The 18,226-nt window shown below is 43.8% G+C and overlaps 1 protein-coding gene across 9 annotated transcripts in view; it reads left to right on the forward strand.

The window, feature by feature from the left end:
• The window catches only part of Tnr (tenascin R), a 409,328-nt gene extending 392,027 nt beyond the window's left edge, over window positions 1-17,301 (forward strand). For all 9 annotated transcript variants that reach the window (XM_031386534.1, XM_031386561.1, XM_031386553.1 and 6 more), the window contains 3 exons: window positions 4,444-4,605; window positions 8,944-9,107; window positions 9,772-17,301. In XM_031386534.1, the coding sequence (XP_031242394.1) occupies window positions 4,444-4,605; window positions 8,944-9,107; window positions 9,772-9,891 (446 nt within the window). In that variant the 3' untranslated portion in view covers window positions 9,892-17,301. The remainder of the gene's footprint in view (window positions 1-4,443; window positions 4,606-8,943; window positions 9,108-9,771) is intronic.
• The last annotated feature ends 925 nt before the right edge of the window (window positions 17,302-18,226 follow it).

Below are 18,226 nucleotides of genomic sequence, written 5' to 3' on the forward strand. Positions count from 1 at the left end.
CCCTGCCACGTTCATGTTTAAGCTTTGCCTCCTTCCATTGGGTGGCAAAGTAACAGCCTTCCATCTGAGATCCCTGTCCCCAAGACCACCCCATTGTCTACATGGCTACTAGAATGATCTCCCTCATAACCTGAATCTGAGTGAAGGGTAACCCAACTTGTTAAAGCTTTGCAATGACTCCATCACTTCCCCGGTAAAGGCCAAGCTCCTTACCAGGCTTGCTCCTCTCCTTCTGCATCCTTCTCTCTACCACCAAGTACCTTACTGTCCTGCATCCCACCCCCAGGGCATCCATCTGCAAACCTGTACAAGCACTGACATTTCCCTGCAATAAATACCCCTTCAACCGATGGTTCCCTCCTTGGTGTTTACCTTATATCCAAAGGCCCAGCTAAGAACCTCTTCCTTCATAGAAGCCATACAGTCTCTTTTTTTTCATCCATTGCTTGTGGGATAATTGGTCATGATCTCTGATATGGCCTGAATTATGGCATCTATCTATTTAATTTATCTGTTTAGTCTCTATTGTATGTTTCTTGGGGGCTAGAATCTCATCATTCATCTTTAAACATCACTACCTAAGACTTTTTTTTAAGAGATATTTTTATTAGTATCTTCTTTATTTACATTTCAAATGTTATCCCCTTTCCTGGTTTCCTCTCTGAAAACCCTCTATCCCATCATCCTCCCTCCCCCTGCTCACCAACCCACTCTTTTCGGCTTCTCTGCCCTGGCATTCCCCTACACTGGGGCATAGAGTCTTCACAGGACCAAGGGCCTATCCTCCCATTGATGTCCGACAAGGCCATCCTCTGCTACATTTGCCACTTGGAGACATGGGTCCCTCCACAAGTAGATCAAGGACCTCCACATAAAACCAGATACACTGAAACGAATAGAAAAGAAAGTGGGAAGAGCCTCAAGCACATGGGCACAGGGGAAATTTTCCTGAACAGAATACCTAAGACTTTCTATATCAATCAATGATAATAATTTATTGAATACATGTTAGCTAGCCAAACCTATATTTGCCAATACAGGAAATAAAAATGTATGTTAAGAGCCATATGAACACATTGGGAGGAAATTCAAACAAGCGGCCAAATGCACTTTAATTTAAAATACTCTCAAACATCTTGGGAGTCAGTAATACCTATGGATCAACGTAGACAGGAGCAGTCAAGACTCATGTCTACAGAAACCTAAGCTACTATGTACCAAATTCACAGTTTCTGTCATTGTTTTGTGAAACATGTGAACCATTTGGCACTTAAATGTTCTATATATCACTTTCTATTTAATTAAATATATGTTTTCAAGAAGCTTTATCCATTGTCAAAATGAAAAGCTAGTTGCTGTGTGCCATAAATAAAAAGACACCTCAAAAGTAAAAGTATCATTTAAAAATGAAAACTGAAGAGAAAGCAATATTAATACGATTAAGCGACAGTTACATTCAGGAGCATCAAGGCTGCTGCTGGTGCTACTGCTGCCACTGCTCTTGAGAGTGAGGAGCAGATCATGCTCCATGTTCAACCAGCCACGAAATGCTAGAATAAAACTAAGATGGGAGTTAAGATTAGGGTCAGGGTTACAGATTCACTTTCATCTTTTAAGAAAAACTGAACTAGAATGGGGACATCCCTATTTGTTCCAGGTTATTTAGTGCCTTGTTCCCACTTGTCCCATACCACCAGAGATGCCCTTTCACACTGGTAAATAACCCAGACTAACTGGGGAACTGCTGACAGAGAAGGAATAGAGCTAAGACACAGATGAGAAGGGAAAAGAAGAGGTAATAGAGAGAGAGAGAGAGAGAGAGAGAGAGAGAGAGAGAGAGAGAGAGAGAGAGAGAAACTGAAAGAGAAAGAAAAAGAGAAAGAGAAAGAGAGGGGAGAGAGAGAGCACAGGAATGTTTCTGAAACATGAAAACGGGACAGAAAGGAAGCCACTCCCAGCAGATGGACAGCATACGTCAGAGATGGAAGAAAATGTGTTCAGTGGGACTAGCCCAAAAGCATGTTATAGAACTCACAGGCAGAAAGTGAAGTCAAGAAGTAAGGTAAAGAGCTAGTGGGTGTGTTGATTATTTTTCCCACTACTGCAACAAAGTAAGCAGTAAAAGCAACTTGAATGAATGGAGGCTTTATTTTGGCTCCTGTTTGAGGATCCAGGCCATCATGACATCACACATAGCAGCAGAAACCGGAGGCAGTCAGTCAGACTGCATCCAGAATAGAAGGCAGAGAGAGATTAAAGCTGGAACTCAGCCCCCTTTCTCCTTTTAATTCAGTCCAGGATCACATTCCAAGTGATTGTCCAGCCTCCATTCAGGGTGGATCTTACCACCATAGTTAATCTAATCTAGACAGTCCCTCACTGACAGATCCAGAGGTCCAAAGATGCTTCTCAATCCAGTCAAGGTGACAATGAAGATGAACCACTATATGAGGGTTTGCTAACAGAGGCAAGACCTGAGACTATATTTAGGCAGCAGTGCTCTATGACCTACGTAACTTTGTGACCCCACAGTTTATGCTCTAAATTGGGTTATCTAGGACCAAATCCTAAAATGGGGGTTCTCATTCAAGTTATTTACTGGGGTGAATTCTTATTTATGTGAGTTGTCAAGTTGAATTATCTAAGAAGAGAATTGAAAGATCCAGGAAAATCATAATACTGAGTGTTGATGGACGATTTCCTTTAAACTGAATCCCAGAGATGCTCTGGAACATAACTTGCTCCTCTGAGATGGCCCCATTTAGGCAAAGAGGCTAGACTTCTTTGCCTCCACTTCAGCCACTGACCAGCGTCTACTGCGATGCACGAGGAGAAGGAAGGAGTGGCTGCTGTCATTTGGTTGGGGAAATAGACCATCCAAGAGGTCACTTCTGAGTGACTCACAACATTTCTAGCAGGGGTTGGGCTCTCCAGCTAAGGGCATCCAGGCACAACAGCACCAGCAAATATTTCAACTGCCCAAGTCAGGGACAGACTGTGGGTCAGCAGCTCCACAAACAACATTTGACAGCCTTCTGCTTGCAATCAAGTTAAAGTCTTAAATCTTAAGCAGGTAAAGGAACCAAAGATCTGGGCCCTTGGCCACTCACTTCACTCTCTGAACTCTCTCCCGTAAAATGGAGAGAGGGTTGTTTAAAGTGAGCTCTACATTTCTTTAAACTTATACCATGTTTTAGTTCTAAGTCATGGTACACTAAGACAGATAGCAGATGACAAAACAAAAGAAAAAGCTCTAACTTAACTGGGCGATAGAAATATGGAAGGCTTAGCGTCCTCAGCAGCACAAGGTCAGTGGCTCAGAGTTTAGGTAAGTAGGTTAAAAATCACAGAAAATGGATATGAGAAAATATCACCAAGGGTATCTAGGCTCTGCCTGAATTCTTGACTTACAGAGTTTTGTACCTCATAAGAATTTCTTAACCCAAGGCCTGGGATGCTTAGAGGGCCAATGAGTGGGAGTTTAGAAAGACCAGTGAAGAGATAGCAGAGGTGGATAAAGATGTTTTATATGGATGACACAAAGAAGATCTGGAGTCAGGAGGCAAAAAGCAACAGAGATGCTCCCCAGCTTATGACAATGGCTACACCTGAAAGCACATCTTCAGTGGAAACTATAACTAAGCTAAAGAGGTATTTAATACGCTAACCTACCAAACTGTGTAGTGTGGCTGTTTGCCCTCTGTTCATATTGAAAGATTGCAAATTCAGAAGTTCAATTATCATAAACTCGAGACAGAAACTCATAAATTTACTTCTCTGACCCATCTTTGTGGGGCCCAGGAACCCTGGACAGAAAAGAAGGGCTGCACAATGTGAAAGTGGACTGAGCCCTCTCCGTAGTCTGCTAGGAAACCCTACTGTGTCTGGGTATCTTGGGTGCTCTGACCCCATGTTTCTAGTTGCTTCCTACAACTCAAACCAAAAGAATCACACCCTTTTCAAGGCTTCTTGAGCTTTTGCCATCATCCCTGGTAGGAGAAGATTGTGGGGAGCAGGGCCAAGAAATTTGAGCTTTAGGGCTTGTCAGTTACTAGGCCAAGATTAGATAGCCTATTCAGGAGACTTGGAATCAATTTCTTGGGACTTTACTTTTATCATCTGGGGAATTATAGTAGTGATGTCATCTAAAAAATTATAATAGTGATGTCATCTGTCCCAATATTGTCTGAGGTGGCACTCCTCAGTAGACCTGGGGCAGTCTACTCACAGGAAAAGATTCGGAGTCTGGCAGGATCTGCTTGGCACTAGTCCAAGAACAAAGGGGAGAGCAGAACTATATGGCCAGCTCCTTCTCCATAGCATGGACAGCCAGCTCCTTCTCCATAGCATGGACAGCCAGCTCCTTCTCCATAGCATGTGTTTCTAACCCATTGACAAAGCTTCTGGGGCAAGACTCAGCACACAGTCTGTACTTCTCCACAGGGCTAGACAACATCCACAGGATAACAGCCCAGGGCCACTATGAGCTACGTGTGGATATGCGGGATGGACAGGAAGCAGTCTTTGCCTACTATGACAAGTTTGCTGTAGAAGACAGCAGAAGCCTGTACAAGCTCCGCATAGGAGGCTACAATGGCACTGCAGGTACTTGGGGGCCCTGTGCTGACTCTAGAAGCATTGGGTGTGTATTCCAGTCCTAAGCTGCAGCAGAACCAGCAGAATTCATAGAGTTCATGAACTGGCTACTAGCCAGGATGGAGGCATGGCCAGATGGCTCTGATCCTGCCTATCCATTCAGTAGACTTAGAATCAATGTCTTGGGACTATCATATGGAGAATTATAGTAGTGGTGTCATCTGAAAAATGCAATGAGTATGTCTGAAAAGTTTGCTTGAAAAGAATGCAGGGTGAGAACAAAGGGTTACTTATTTTACCTAGATTAACCACAGTGAACTCCCATTTGGCAAGGGCAGAACTGTTTGTCATCTTATTTGACATCTCCTTGCAAAGGCAGCTGGGAAAATGACCTCTGAACTAATGAAACAGTTCAGATTCCCCCATTCTTTGAGCTGACACCCCCATCATCAGTCATCATAACACCCCATGAAAGCAGAGGACGTTGCTTAAATGTCTCTCACTGGTCATGTTGTTTTTTGTTCTACCAAATGAACTGTACACCTGGTTGGGTTCCCAGTGGTGAGTCTTAGGGCATTTTTACCAAGCAGAACAACCATCTGTTTCAGCTCTATGTACTCAGAGTTTTATGAGAACACACCACCCGATCTTGTCCCTAGCCTTTTGCTAATGTGCTCTATTGCTTTGCCTTTCATGAAGTCTGTTGTGCCAGGTATGCTACTGTTTGGTGCATGGAGTTACCGGACATTTCATTTCTCCAATTTTAGAGCTAAAGGCTAGTGTTTAATTTTATCAGCATTTCCTATGACTCTTGGAATTAAAATGAACATCAAGGTGTTACCCTTCCAATTACTGCATCTGCTCCATTATTTCTTTTCTCAGTCAGATACTGTTATTCTAAAGAGAAGACATACTTATCTTTGTTATTGTTCACAGTTGAGCCATTCACAGTGGCAATCAGAGAAGCCTGAAGAGGCCCAACAAAAAGGTCCAATTTGCCATACTTTGAGCATAAAACAGCCATTGAAACGGACATTAAACAAGATGTCAGACTAAATCATTTCAAAACTAAATGGATACTATTCACTCCCTAGAATTAGAATTGGGTCTACAGAAAAGGCTTTCATGTCTCTCCTATGGGAAGAGAAACAAGCTCACCTACCACAGTTTCTTTCTTCTTTCATTTCCCCCTCTTCCTCCTTCTCTGTCCAATCAGGGCTGCTCTTCCCTATATAATCCAGACATTTTAGGTTCTAGCTCTTTGTACCTTTGGGCCCCCTGGCTATTGCACCTGGTTCCCCTCTCTCCCCTCTCCCTTCACCTCCTATGCCCCTCCCCCTGTCATGTGGCTCAGGGTCATGTCCACTCAGGACTCACATAGATGTCACTGCTCTACACTCTTCCTTTTATCTATAATAAACTTTAGCCTCTGCCTAAAAAACAAAACAAGCAAACAAACAAAAAAACCATGTTGTCTGTGTACCTTGGGGCCAGCCCTTGAAACCTCTTCCCCAGCCCAGTCTTTGTGTTACACCCAACAGAGGGCAGAACTGTTAGACTGTACTCCTTTCCCTGTGTCAGAGACCAGTGTGTCTAGAGCTTGCCTAGTCAGTCATGGACATTAACAACAATTCATCCATCACCTTGTATCTTCAGTTCATCTTCTTCAGTAAGTAAAACCCTGGATTTATTTAAGTTACCCCATCTCTAGGCAACTACCCACCATTAATATTGGATAGAAAATCATGCCCTCCTTTCTGGCATTTGTAACAGTTCCCAGTTCTTCAAGCTGTTACCACTTCTCCAGGCCTCACTGGAAATCAGTCACCCCAAGGCCTCCAGTCTATCTACAGCCCTTTACTCCCCATTTCTGAAAGCCCCAAGCCTCTAAGACTCTAAATAGAACTCTACTGGGATTCTTGTGAGACTTCTAAACTGTGTCCTCAATAAGGGCAGAGCAACTCTGACTGTTCTGGTTTTAGAGCATCTAACAAGAACATAAAACATGGACTCTGTAAGAGTAACTACCTAGTTTAAATAAAATACCAGGAAATGGCTCTCTACACAATAAATGACACTCTTAGATTAAGGATTTCCATAAGAGGATGTATCTGGGGTGTATAGAAAGGATCCTTGAAATCAACCTATCTGACTGAGACCACTAGCAGAAAACATATTCTGGATGAGAACTCCCAGAAGAACAAGATTAATTGGAAGGGGAAGGATTGATGTGTTACTATCTTGTGTCAACTGAATGGTTGGAAGGATCAGAAGCTGAAGGCAGTGACACACACCTATAATTACAGCATGTGAAAGGCTGAATTGGAAGGACTGAGCATTAAAGTTAGCCTGGGCTATATAGCAAGATGAAGTAGAAAAGGAGAGAGAGGCAATGGAGGTAGGAAACCAGGAAGAGGAGGTAAAGTATGGTCAAGAGAAGGGGAAGAGCGGGGGAGGGAAGGAGGAAAAGAGGGATGAAAGGAAGGAGAGAGGAAAGAGCAGAAATGGGGAAAAGAAGAGAAAGAAAGATTAATTCTGGAAAGTCTTGACACTGAAAGAAAAATTGACTCTTGACATGGCCAAAGGCCTTGTAAGTCCTGAATGGCATAATGGGATTTGGGTTTTAGAAAGATCACTAGGACAGCTCCAAGCAAGATAAAATAAATCTGAGTGAAGAACAGAGAGACCAACTGGTGACTGTGTTACTAATCCTGATGGGAGATAACAGGAGTCCTTGCTAATGTCAGAGCTATGAGGAAGGTATGAATCTGAACAGGTGGCTCAAGAGTGGAAACCCAGTCTTAGTTCATGTCTAGAATATATGAGGTAGATGTAGGAGGCAGAAAAGATGAGGGAAGATACAAAGGCCAAGGGGACAATGTCTGAGACAAGTAGTTGGCAACATCAAAGTAGAAACCAGAAATAATTGTTGGGAGAATAATGAGAGCACATTCTAGTTTGCAGAAGGTGAGATGATAAGAATGTAAGTAGACACAACATAGTCAAGAATAATGATTAAAGCATGGGTGGCTGGAGCATAAAATTGATCCCAAAATGTTAAGGTAATGAGTATGAGTATGACCTGAGATAAAAGACATGAAAATGATACTTTGGAATGGGACAGTAGGAATCTTTCCTACCCCTTTCAAGCAGGAGTAGATAGCAAAATGTGTTTCAGTTGGTGGGATTGGCTCAGGATGGGCACAACATCTGAATCCTTCAAGATTATAAGAAGATGAGAATGGTCTGAAGTATTGCCTTGGTACTCTCTTGAGTGGTGAAGCCTTCCCTGTTAGACAGCCTGCCCCAGACTTGAGTGGATGCAGAGGAGGAGGTGCTGAGTAGACACCAGGGGCATGACTTGGAAGCCACAGAATCAGAACAGTGTCCCCCTTAGGGGAAAGCAACCTTAGCCATAGTGAATATCGCTTTCATTCGATAAATAATGTCAGTTCCCTCCCCAGCATCTCTAATCACAAATCCTGCCAAAGGCTTCACCTGAATTACTGTGACTGCATGATGGTCTGATCTCTTACCATGAACCCTGAGTTCACCTGAGCATAACACCCCTGACAAGAAAACACCCAGTCCCTACTTTTCTTTGAGAAAGAAAATCTCACCATAGGGTTAGGCAGTCTAGCTGATAGTATTAGGCAAATTCTCTTTACCTATTTAGCTATTTAGCTATTTAGGGAATTTTTATTCCCTCTTTACAAGTCTCTCTGTATTCATCCTCACACTTCTCCATAAGGTTTAGTTATGTGTTCTTCTTTTTCACTTGCTCCTCACATGGTTGGCAATAGTGACCATGGAAGCTTTCTCCTTAGCTAAGCCTGCTTCTTCCTAAGGCACACCTACCCACATCAAATTTGACATGGTTATAATGTTTCTGTCACCTTGTTTCTTGTTGATTGGTACTCTGACTGCTGTTGTTCCTCTTCATTGGCAGAACCAAGTTCTCAGTGTGGGGTATTGGGTGCAGACTGATCAGGGACAGCCAGCACAGGGGAAAGCCAGAATGAACTTACTCCATGAGACCTCACTGTCTCCAATAGACACAATGGGAACATGAGTGTTCTGTGTCCCAGAAAGGCCAAAGAGAAATAGACAGAGGTGCTAAGATGGAGCTGTTTGGTCAAGTTCTCAGCAAATGTTCAGTGGTGATTAGAGTGGGAAACATAGAAGCAGTTCCTCCCTATCCCTACCATAATATGGAGGCAAAGGTCAGCAGAGTCATGCTGCAGTTCAGGAGGGACCTAGGAGGTGAGCCAGGGTTCTGGGTGAAAACCAGATGTCCACAGCAAACGGATCAGCCTCTGGTTTTGTTTTCACTTTTGCCCTTGGCAGGAGATTCTCTCAGCTATCACCAGGGACGGCCTTTCTCCACGGAGGACAGAGACAATGATGTTGCAGTCACCAACTGTGCCATGTCATACAAGGGTGCTTGGTGGTATAAGAACTGCCACCGGACCAACCTCAATGGGAAGTATGGGGACTCCAGGCACAGTCAGGTAGGCCATGTTCTCCTTGTGGGCAGAGTGGTGGGAGGCACAGAACTCAGGCCTTTAGTTCTATGTTTCAGCCATGTTTCCTCTTTAAAAAGAACTATACTGGGACTGAGAAGATACCATTCAAGGAGCTGTGGGAGGAGCTCATCAGTTCATCATAGGCTTAAGGGGACTCTAACAAGGGGCCCAGAGGGAAGAGGTCAGAAACCTTAGTAGGCTATTTCCTCAAGAGACTGCAAGCCTGCAGTTTGGGCTCAGTGACCGAAAAGCAGCTGAAACATACTCAGACAAACCCGCAGAGGTTGCTGACCTCAGGTGGAAACCACTGAGTATTCTCATCATGAATGAGCTGCCCACAATTCCACTATTCAAAATGCTTCCACCTAGATGGGATTTTGACACTCACCACAGTCCCCTACTACCAGAAACTCCTGAAGGCAAATCATGAAACTGACAATAAGAAATGACCCACAACTTGCCTTTGTAATGGGGACACTTGGAATGAGAGTCAGCTCTCTCCATCATATTGGGAACTTTGTCATGAGCCCCTTGTTAACTGAGAACAGCTAAACTCATAAGTGAATCCCTCAATTCAGTCACTCTCTTCAAGCAGGGTGCTCTGCTGAGGGGGATGGTGATCTGACATGTTCATCTTTCTCACACTCAGGGGATCAACTGGTACCATTGGAAAGGCCATGAATTCTCCATCCCCTTTGTAGAAATGAAGATGAGGCCCTACATCCATCGTCTTACAGCCGGGAGGAAACGGCGAGCCTTGAAATTCTGAGCACTGGGCAGCCAGCCACCAGCCAAACGATCTTTTCTGTCATTTGTTTGTATTTTATAATATGAGACAAGGGGGGAGGGGCAACAGTAATGTGCTTCACAACATATTCAGACTATCTGAAGGAAACAGGGATCAGTTAGGTACCATCTGCTCCTAGTTTCTGCTGCCTTGGAGCCTGACTCTCAGGCTACATGCTCCCTGCTAACCAGTCCTGCCTGACCACCCCCCTCTTTCTCACAGAGGAGGAAAACTGGGGGGTTAAAAAAAAAGAAACAGGCCATGAAGTACAGATTGTTATGGTGATGGGCACACACACAACTTTTTCTACCCCCTCTTCTGAGACACCTTCCAACTTCTAAGTAATAGTAACCTGGTCACCACTGACTATGGCCAGGTGACCACACCATCCCAGAAAAGTTTCAACAGGAACACTTGGCCAGTCTTCTCTTAAGAGGGAAGATACCCACCACACCCTGACGTAGCAGTCCAAGTTCATTGCAATGGGCAGAAGATTCTCACATTCTGACAGCTTTTAGGAAGTGTGGCCTCTCCTTCAGCTCCACCCCCTCCTTACCTCTATCCCCTAGATCCTGTTGACCTACCCACCCAACCATTGTTTAGAACTCCAGTTCCCAAAGCTGGCTGGTCCTGGCCCTGGGTCATACAATAGCTGGGCCCTGCGTGTCATAAGCCATGTCATGGAGTAACTTTCTTTGGGGGTGAAACTTGGGGAAGGGTATTGTTTCTAGCACGTTTGCATCAGGCATTAGCAAAGGACAGGAGTGGAAATGAGGGCACCTTCCAGGGAGTCTGTAGGTCTGATTGGAAACTGACCTTACTTAGTGTTGCCTTGTGCATTTATGATCGGATTTGCCATGGATTCCTTTCCCTGATTCCTAGCTGAAGGTCTCTGGTTCTGTACCCAGCCAGGCTATCCTTAGTGCAAGTGGCTTCATAAGAGTGTGTGTGGTGGGGGGGGGAGTTGTATGATCCATTTCCCCTGACTGATAACCCTGGAAGGAGACAGAATGTTTGCCCTGGTCTCTTGTTGTTTGCTTTGATCCTGTAGTAAACAGAACTGACCCCCTCCATGAGGTAAGATCATGAGAAACATTTTCTATCTCTCTCTGTTATCCTGCTTTGAGAAGAAAAATGAAAAGTGCCAGAGGAAATTGCATTTAGAACTCCAAAGGTGAGAGAAGTGCTCTCCCCACCCCTACATGATTTGATTTTTTAGCCCCAGAGAACTGGAGGCTATTGAAGCCATGACCTTTCAGCTTCTCCTCAAATAAAAAACCAGCCAGTCTTCCCTGCAGCATCTGCCTAAACTGTGCCAAGTTTCTCAGCTGCCTTTTCCCTGTCTCCTTGTCCCCTCCCATCTCTGAGGACCCAATGTGTGCTAAGAAGGCCCATGGCTACTGTCTGGGGCATCTTATGCCTGTGCCAACCAGTTACTGAATAAGTTGGCATCTTGAAATAGAAACAGCCACCATCTAACCAAGCTTTGAGCCAGAAGCAAGAGTCCTCCTGGGTTGATGATCACCTGCCTAGCATCGTGACATTGGAGTTAGCTTGTCATTTTTCTTTAGCCTCCCCCATCTTTGTGACCTACTCAAGGTCAAAAACACAGGTGGAGTTTTCACTTTTTAATCCATCAATGGACTTCAAGCAGCTAAGAGAAGAAGGAAGAGAGGGAAGCCTATAAGTTATCTGATATTTAACTAGATGGGAGCCAACCATGCAGAACTGGAGGTAAGCACGCCTAAAGAGGGACCTGAAGAGTGTGATACAAGGTTGTCTCTGTCACCATGACAGCTACAAGCCCTTGATGGGTTTGTTTAAATCTCTGGGCCTTAGTTTCCTCACTCAATTGAATCAGAGTTTAGACCAAAAAGTTTTCTAATGCCCCTTTAGGTTTAACAATCTGTGATGGGAAAGCAGAATCAAAGAGAATGCCTGTGCCAACCAGTTACTGAATAAGTTGGCATCTTGAAATAGAAACAGTCACCATCTAACCAAGCTTTGATGACTCACCTTGGCCTTGGTGAGTCATCACAATTAAGGAAAAGCTAGAATCCCTGAGAAGGACAGGGAGAAAGGGAGGGGAAAGAAAGAAGGGGAAAAGAGATGACTCAGAACTCTGTCTCCCATAGACACACACACACACACACACACACACACACACACACACCACATACACACACACATACACACACACATACACACAAACCAAAAAAAAAAAAAAAAAACAATGCCAAAAGAAGCTGAAGCCATTACGCCTGTGAAAGTAGAGCCAAGGACTTGGGTGCGCCTGAACAGCCCACCTCATCAAGGGAGCTGAAATGGAACAAAATTTTGTGTCATCACTTCCAGGAAAAAAAAAATCAAGAAACATCAATGGAAACCCAAACCTGCTTTTCATTGGAACTATTTTATCCTGTGGAATATTTTTATAAATAGCATCAGCTGTATTGCCTAGATTTCATTTAAAAGAATTTTAAAGTAAGGAAGAGACTTCAAAGATCAGCTCATCCAACCTTCTGTAAAAGGGTTTAGACATCCCTTTTGTTAAGTAGAGGGAGTCCCCCCAAACTCTATGTTTTGAAGAAACTGTCTTCTCAAGATCCACGGGGAGTTTAACTCAAAGCTTCTGAAGTTGACTGGCTTAACTTCTTCCTTCACTTGGCTGCTTAACGGATTCCAGTTTTTAATCTGCTCTTTCTCACACCTGGCTTTGTCCCTGAGGAGCAGGCAGCATTACTTAGCACCCATCCTAATCACCCAAGATTCCCATAAGGGACTCAAAATGACTGGAAGGGGGCCCTATCAAGAAGATGGTATAATTGCAGGCATATTAGAAGGTACACTTACACAAAAACCCAAACAACAACAACAAAGGTAACAACCAGTCACCAGAGACTGCCATGGATTCACTGCCTAGAGTCAAGAGCCGGGCCACTCTTCCTTTTTTGCAGGCCCAATCATAGAAAGATTGTTTCTATACTGAATTCTCATTGTCCCAGGGCTACTTCTGGAAGATGAAGACAGTAATGGTGAAGATGACAACTGTGTAGAAAGTGTTGACTTTCAGACCCGACTTACTGGATAAAGGGGGACTTGGTAAGAGAGGCAGAGTGGTACTCACAGCTCCCAGATGCCCACTGAATCACTTGTGAGAAGTAGGACAGGAAGCAGCATAGTTTTTATGATTCTGTTAACCTCAGACCAAACCAGGACCCAGAACCCATTTGTTCAGGAAACTGATTTGTAAAAGAACAGCAACATGACAGCAGAGAAATTCGGAGCAAGCTCCCAGATATCTAAATGTCCCCCTCCCCCAGCTACCTAACACCCTATCTCTATAGAGGTGAGACTCGCCCCTAATGTCCTTGTGGCCTTCCACTGGGGAGCCAATCAGCTCCTTCTAGAGAGAAAACTCTCATTTCAAAGGCAAATTTAAAGGACCAAGGTTGCCTTGCCAGTGAGCTCTATACAAGCTATCTTAAACACATCTTTAATTTAAAATCTAGTATCAGGACAGAGAGCTAAAGATTATGGAACAAGAGGTCATTACAGAATCTTTTCAATGAGCTTTTTCAAAGCATCCATTGAGAAAGGTTTGGTGAGCTCCCCTTGGTCCTTTTCTCTGGAGAAAGAAAAATGGGATTTGTGAGAGTCGTGGACATTTGAAAACACACCTGGAAGTATGGCCTTTTCTTTTTCTTCCCCCTGGGATTTCTGGAAGGGGGGAAAGCACTTCCCCAGAATACACTCTTTTCTATCCATTGCTTGATAATCACAAAACTCCTAGTGGATCTAATTCCTTGGTTGCATTTCAGTCCCTCTGAAGAGGGAGAAGGGAAGATCATTTTTCACCTCTATTTACATCCTACTGTCTACTCTGAAATATCCATAAGAAGGACTAATATCCAAATAAATCCTAGAGGAGGTGAGATAATGCTTAGCTTACCTCAAACTTGCCAAGGCTTCACAATGACGCTTGGTTCTCATCCATCCTCCCTGGGTGGTCTCTCTTATTCATATAACAAAGCATCAAAGGTTCTCTCCTCTGGGGAAAAAGGGGACAGAGCTGGCTTCTGGACTGAGGCTTGTAGCTTCTCTTTTATTATCCGGCTGGGCCCTCAGAACAATTTTCTGAAATTCTTTGACAAACTGCTTCCCTCTAAGCCTTTGCTTCTTCCACACCCAACTCTCCCATACATCTCTCCTGATAATACTAAAGCATTTTGGCACTGCCAGGCAAAAAGGGACCTCAGGAAATGAATGAAAACTACTCAGATTACGTAGGGAAAACAACTCCTGATAGGTCACCAGGATGAGGGGAGGTTGCTGTTTTCAGGGGATGTGTGTGTTGGTGCCGATGAGGGTCCCTTTGGAAAGAGTGGCTTGGGTTCATCCTAACTAAATCCATCCTGGATTTAGTTCAACCAGTTTTGTCTTCTTAGGGAATCTGAGAAAATAGCTAGGGGGAAAAGAAAGTAAGTTAAAGAAAAGAAGCTGATAGAGTCTTATAAAATAAAAGCAAACCTTAGAGATGGCCCCACAGTGGAAACACAGAAACCACAGGAGTGACCACAGCTAAGGCATCAGCATTGGCGGATTCGACCCTTCGACTGAGGTAAGAGGCCACCAACAGCTCTACTGCCCAGAAGTATGAAGAGAGGGAGCTTTTTTTTTTTTTTTTGCTGATCAACCAATCATACCTTAACCTCACACTTCCTTTCCCAGCTAGCACAGCCTGGTTTGTCATCTCAAGCAGTTCTGATTTATTTTTTTAAGGTCACTCTTCACCCTAAGCATGACTTCAGTGCACCTGCAGCATTTCATTGTCCAAAGGTCCTTGGCAAACCTCACAGTCTCTGGACAGTGTTATGTTTTTTTCCCAAACAGGAAATCCTTACTCCTTCCACAGCTTAAGAAGACTATTGCAGGATATCCATTAAATGAGGTCCTGGTTCCTAAGATCTCCTCTATTAACTTAAAGAGAACAGCTCCTATTATTTGAATAGTAAGACTAGGTTAAAGCTCAATTTCTAACTTGGAAATATTGAATCCTTTCAGCCCCGGACCCCGACACTCTCCTGGGTATAGCCGTTGGTTAGCTGCTACCATTGGGCTCTGGAGAGAAAGTACAAGAGTCTTTGAGATGTAGGCAAACTACACTCAGGAAACCTGGGCCACTTCAGGACGGGGCTAGTGTTGGAGGGCAGATATGAATGAGAACTGTTTTTCTCTTGTCAATGCTTTTACAACCCACAGAGAAACCTGTAGCCTTTAAACAATCTGTCATTGAGCACTAATATACTAAACCCTGCCTCCTAGACAAACATTGAAGAATACTCCTTCAGAGCCAAAGGAAGTTCTGGAGCTCACGTAATACGAACCTCCCATGTCATACTCAAGGAAAGCAAGGCTGACGTAGGCAGGCAGCTTACTTGACTTCACACAGCCAATTAGACATAAATGGGAGTAGCCTGGTACGATTTTAAAAAAAAATCTGTCTTTCCTAATAGAGACTGAGAAAACCAGTTTCTGTTGTATACCTATTGATCAGATTCTGTGCAAAGGGCTCCACACCAATTACTTCATTGAACTCTCGCCCCAATCCACAGTAAGCTTTAATCATTTTCTAGAAGAAGGAAGTGAAAGCACAGGATTGTTGGATAGCGTATATGAAGTCACATGGTTTCTGAGTAGTAGCACTGTCTCTGTCTAACACAAGCAGCCTTGGTTTTTCCAGTTTGTAAAGCTGCTGTCCCATTTACCAGGTGGCTGCCATCTTGAACCTCACTGCCATTCTCATGACAGTGTTTCTAACTCCATCCACCTCTCCTTTTCCTTTTAACAAATGGAAATTTTTGGGTTTTTTTCCCTGCTGCGCCACTGAGGATCCAAGGGACCCTCAGCCCCAACTGTTAGAAGTAGTAAGAAATAGCCCGGAAGCAATTCTTATTTCTTCTGTTTAAAGTTTCGAAGTCAGACACAAACATGACCTCCCACCCCAGGGCCTAACCAGTAGAGCCGCTTCTCTTTTCTAACACAGATTCCTCTCTAAACTAGAACAAGAGATAGAACCAGGATCAAGGAAGGAGAGACCACAGGATAACACTGTGTTCTTGCCTAGGGTTTGACCCTAGAATTTGCAAAGGAAGCGTTAATGAGTGTGTTCAAACAACTACAAATAGCAGAAAATACAAATATTCTATGAATTTCTAGGCTAAAATCATCAGATTGCAGGGAAAATTCACAGAACCCCCTCCCAGATCCTAGTGTTCCCTGAAGGAACATGGCAGGACATTTGTAAAAACTGGAGCTACAAGAAGTCAGGAGAGGAGTTTTGTGTGTTTATTTTTTCATTTCCTTTCTCCCACTCCTTACCCATCTCTTATCCCAGTGAGAGAGAAGGGTAGGATAACAGTTTGCTACAATCCTGACTAGCTTTGTTACTTTGAAAGATTTTTGAAAGATATCAGAAACTTGGTGGATTCAACTATTGAACAACTCCCAGCACGGAGCCCCATTTCTCTCTTTAGACATTTATGTTAAAAGGACTAGGTCTTCCCAACAGGGAATTCAGGTCCCCCAAAAGTGGGAACTCCTCTGGAGAACGTCAGACACTTATTAGATACAGCAAGCACTCAGCAGAGTAATCCTATGCTAGTTCCTTTGTTCACTATCCCCTTTCAGGCATGGGGATGGATGCTGCAGGGACTAACAAATCAGAGTCAGAATCTGTAAGAGTCTAGTCCCTCCTGCTTCTCTTTAACATACATGCTCTTTCCTCCTATATTTACACACACACACACACACACACACACACACACACACACACATACACTAACCCCAAGTACCCTCAAGCCTATAGAAATTTCCAGGTGCCCAAAACAAGTCACTGTGACTCTGAGGGGTTTTATTGCCTGGGGCTCCAAGCAGATGACACTCATCCTGGTGGTCTCTCAGTTGCCGTCCTGAGAAATCATAAACACCAAATCCTACATTCCCTCCGAATTTGAATTTGTGGTTTTAACCTTTAATAGCCTTTTTGGGTAAAAATAACAAAGACAAACGAATTTACTGACTTTGTAGCTACACTGTTCTTGAAAAGGTTCTTTAAAAAAAAAAAAAGGCCAAAAGGAAGAAGAAGAGAAGGGGTATATGGTATATGCTCATCAGGTGGTATGCACCCTGATGATATCAAATAAAAGGCTATAGAGGAATGAAGAGGGAGAGCCAGCTTGCCCCATCCTTTCATGGCGCTGTAGCTCAAAGACTGGAATCTGCTTGTTAACCATTGTTAACTAGTATTTTTAGTCCCGGTTGCTTTTAGCCTCTGTATAGTTCCTTTTTTAAACACATTTTCTATATGTTAATAAAAGATCCTGAAGGAAAGGTGTGTGTCTTGTCCATCCTTTGTAGGAATCGTGGACGTATGCCTCTTCAATCCTGCTTTCTCTGAGTACTCTCTCTTAAGCAGTTACAAGCTCACGTCTACCCTACGTGTCTCCTCTGCATTAACCTTTAAAGTGAGCTGTCCTTCCCAGTGTCCCTGCTCCCTGTTCCGTGTCCCAGGTCCACTGTTTCTACTCTGCCATTACAGATTTGCCATCTCATCCCTCTCCATCCTTCTACTCCACGCTGTGCCTCCTTCCTCCTCTCCGCATTCCTCTTCCTTTTCTTGCCTGCTCTCCATCTCTTCAGAATTCTTAATCTCACTCTTTCCTTACTATCACAAAGGTCATTAGTGAGAAGGCTCTGGTCTTATCTATGATTTGGTGTCCTGGATCAGCAGTGGTCCAGTCTGCTTCCCACCTCCCTCTTGTTTCTCTCCTGGCTCCCTTGACCCTCCTGTGCCCAGTGGAAGTCACATTTCCAAATCTTTAGTGCCACCTATGGGTGTTGGTTGAGACTATTTGACAGACCTAATTATCTAACCCTGCCTTCCCTTAGTCCATGCCCTGCCACAGCCAGGCTTTACCATTCCAGCTTGGAACTAGCCACTCCAACTTACCACCAGCCATTCCAATGGTGACTCTGGTGGCCAGTTCTTCCTCAACTTGATCACCCATAAGGCTGTCTCCCTTTATCTTTCTGTTAATGTACAGTATAAGGCCAACTCTAACCTCTGGATTATAGTAGGTATAATCTTGCCTGGGAAATAGCCCCAGTAAGAGGACAGAAAGAGAAAAACACTCACCCTGCTCAGTTTCATGAGGTCACAAAGTCAGAAAGCCTCAAGGTAACTGACCCATAGATTGCATTAAGTGCATTAAACTGAAAGAGCTCTGTCCCTGAGAAGAAAAGGAAGATTTTAAAA

The sequence above is a fragment of the Mastomys coucha genome, unplaced genomic scaffold, assembly GCF_008632895.1.
Source record: "Mastomys coucha isolate ucsf_1 unplaced genomic scaffold, UCSF_Mcou_1 pScaffold1, whole genome shotgun sequence".
NCBI lineage: Eukaryota > Metazoa > Chordata > Mammalia > Rodentia > Muridae > Mastomys > Mastomys coucha.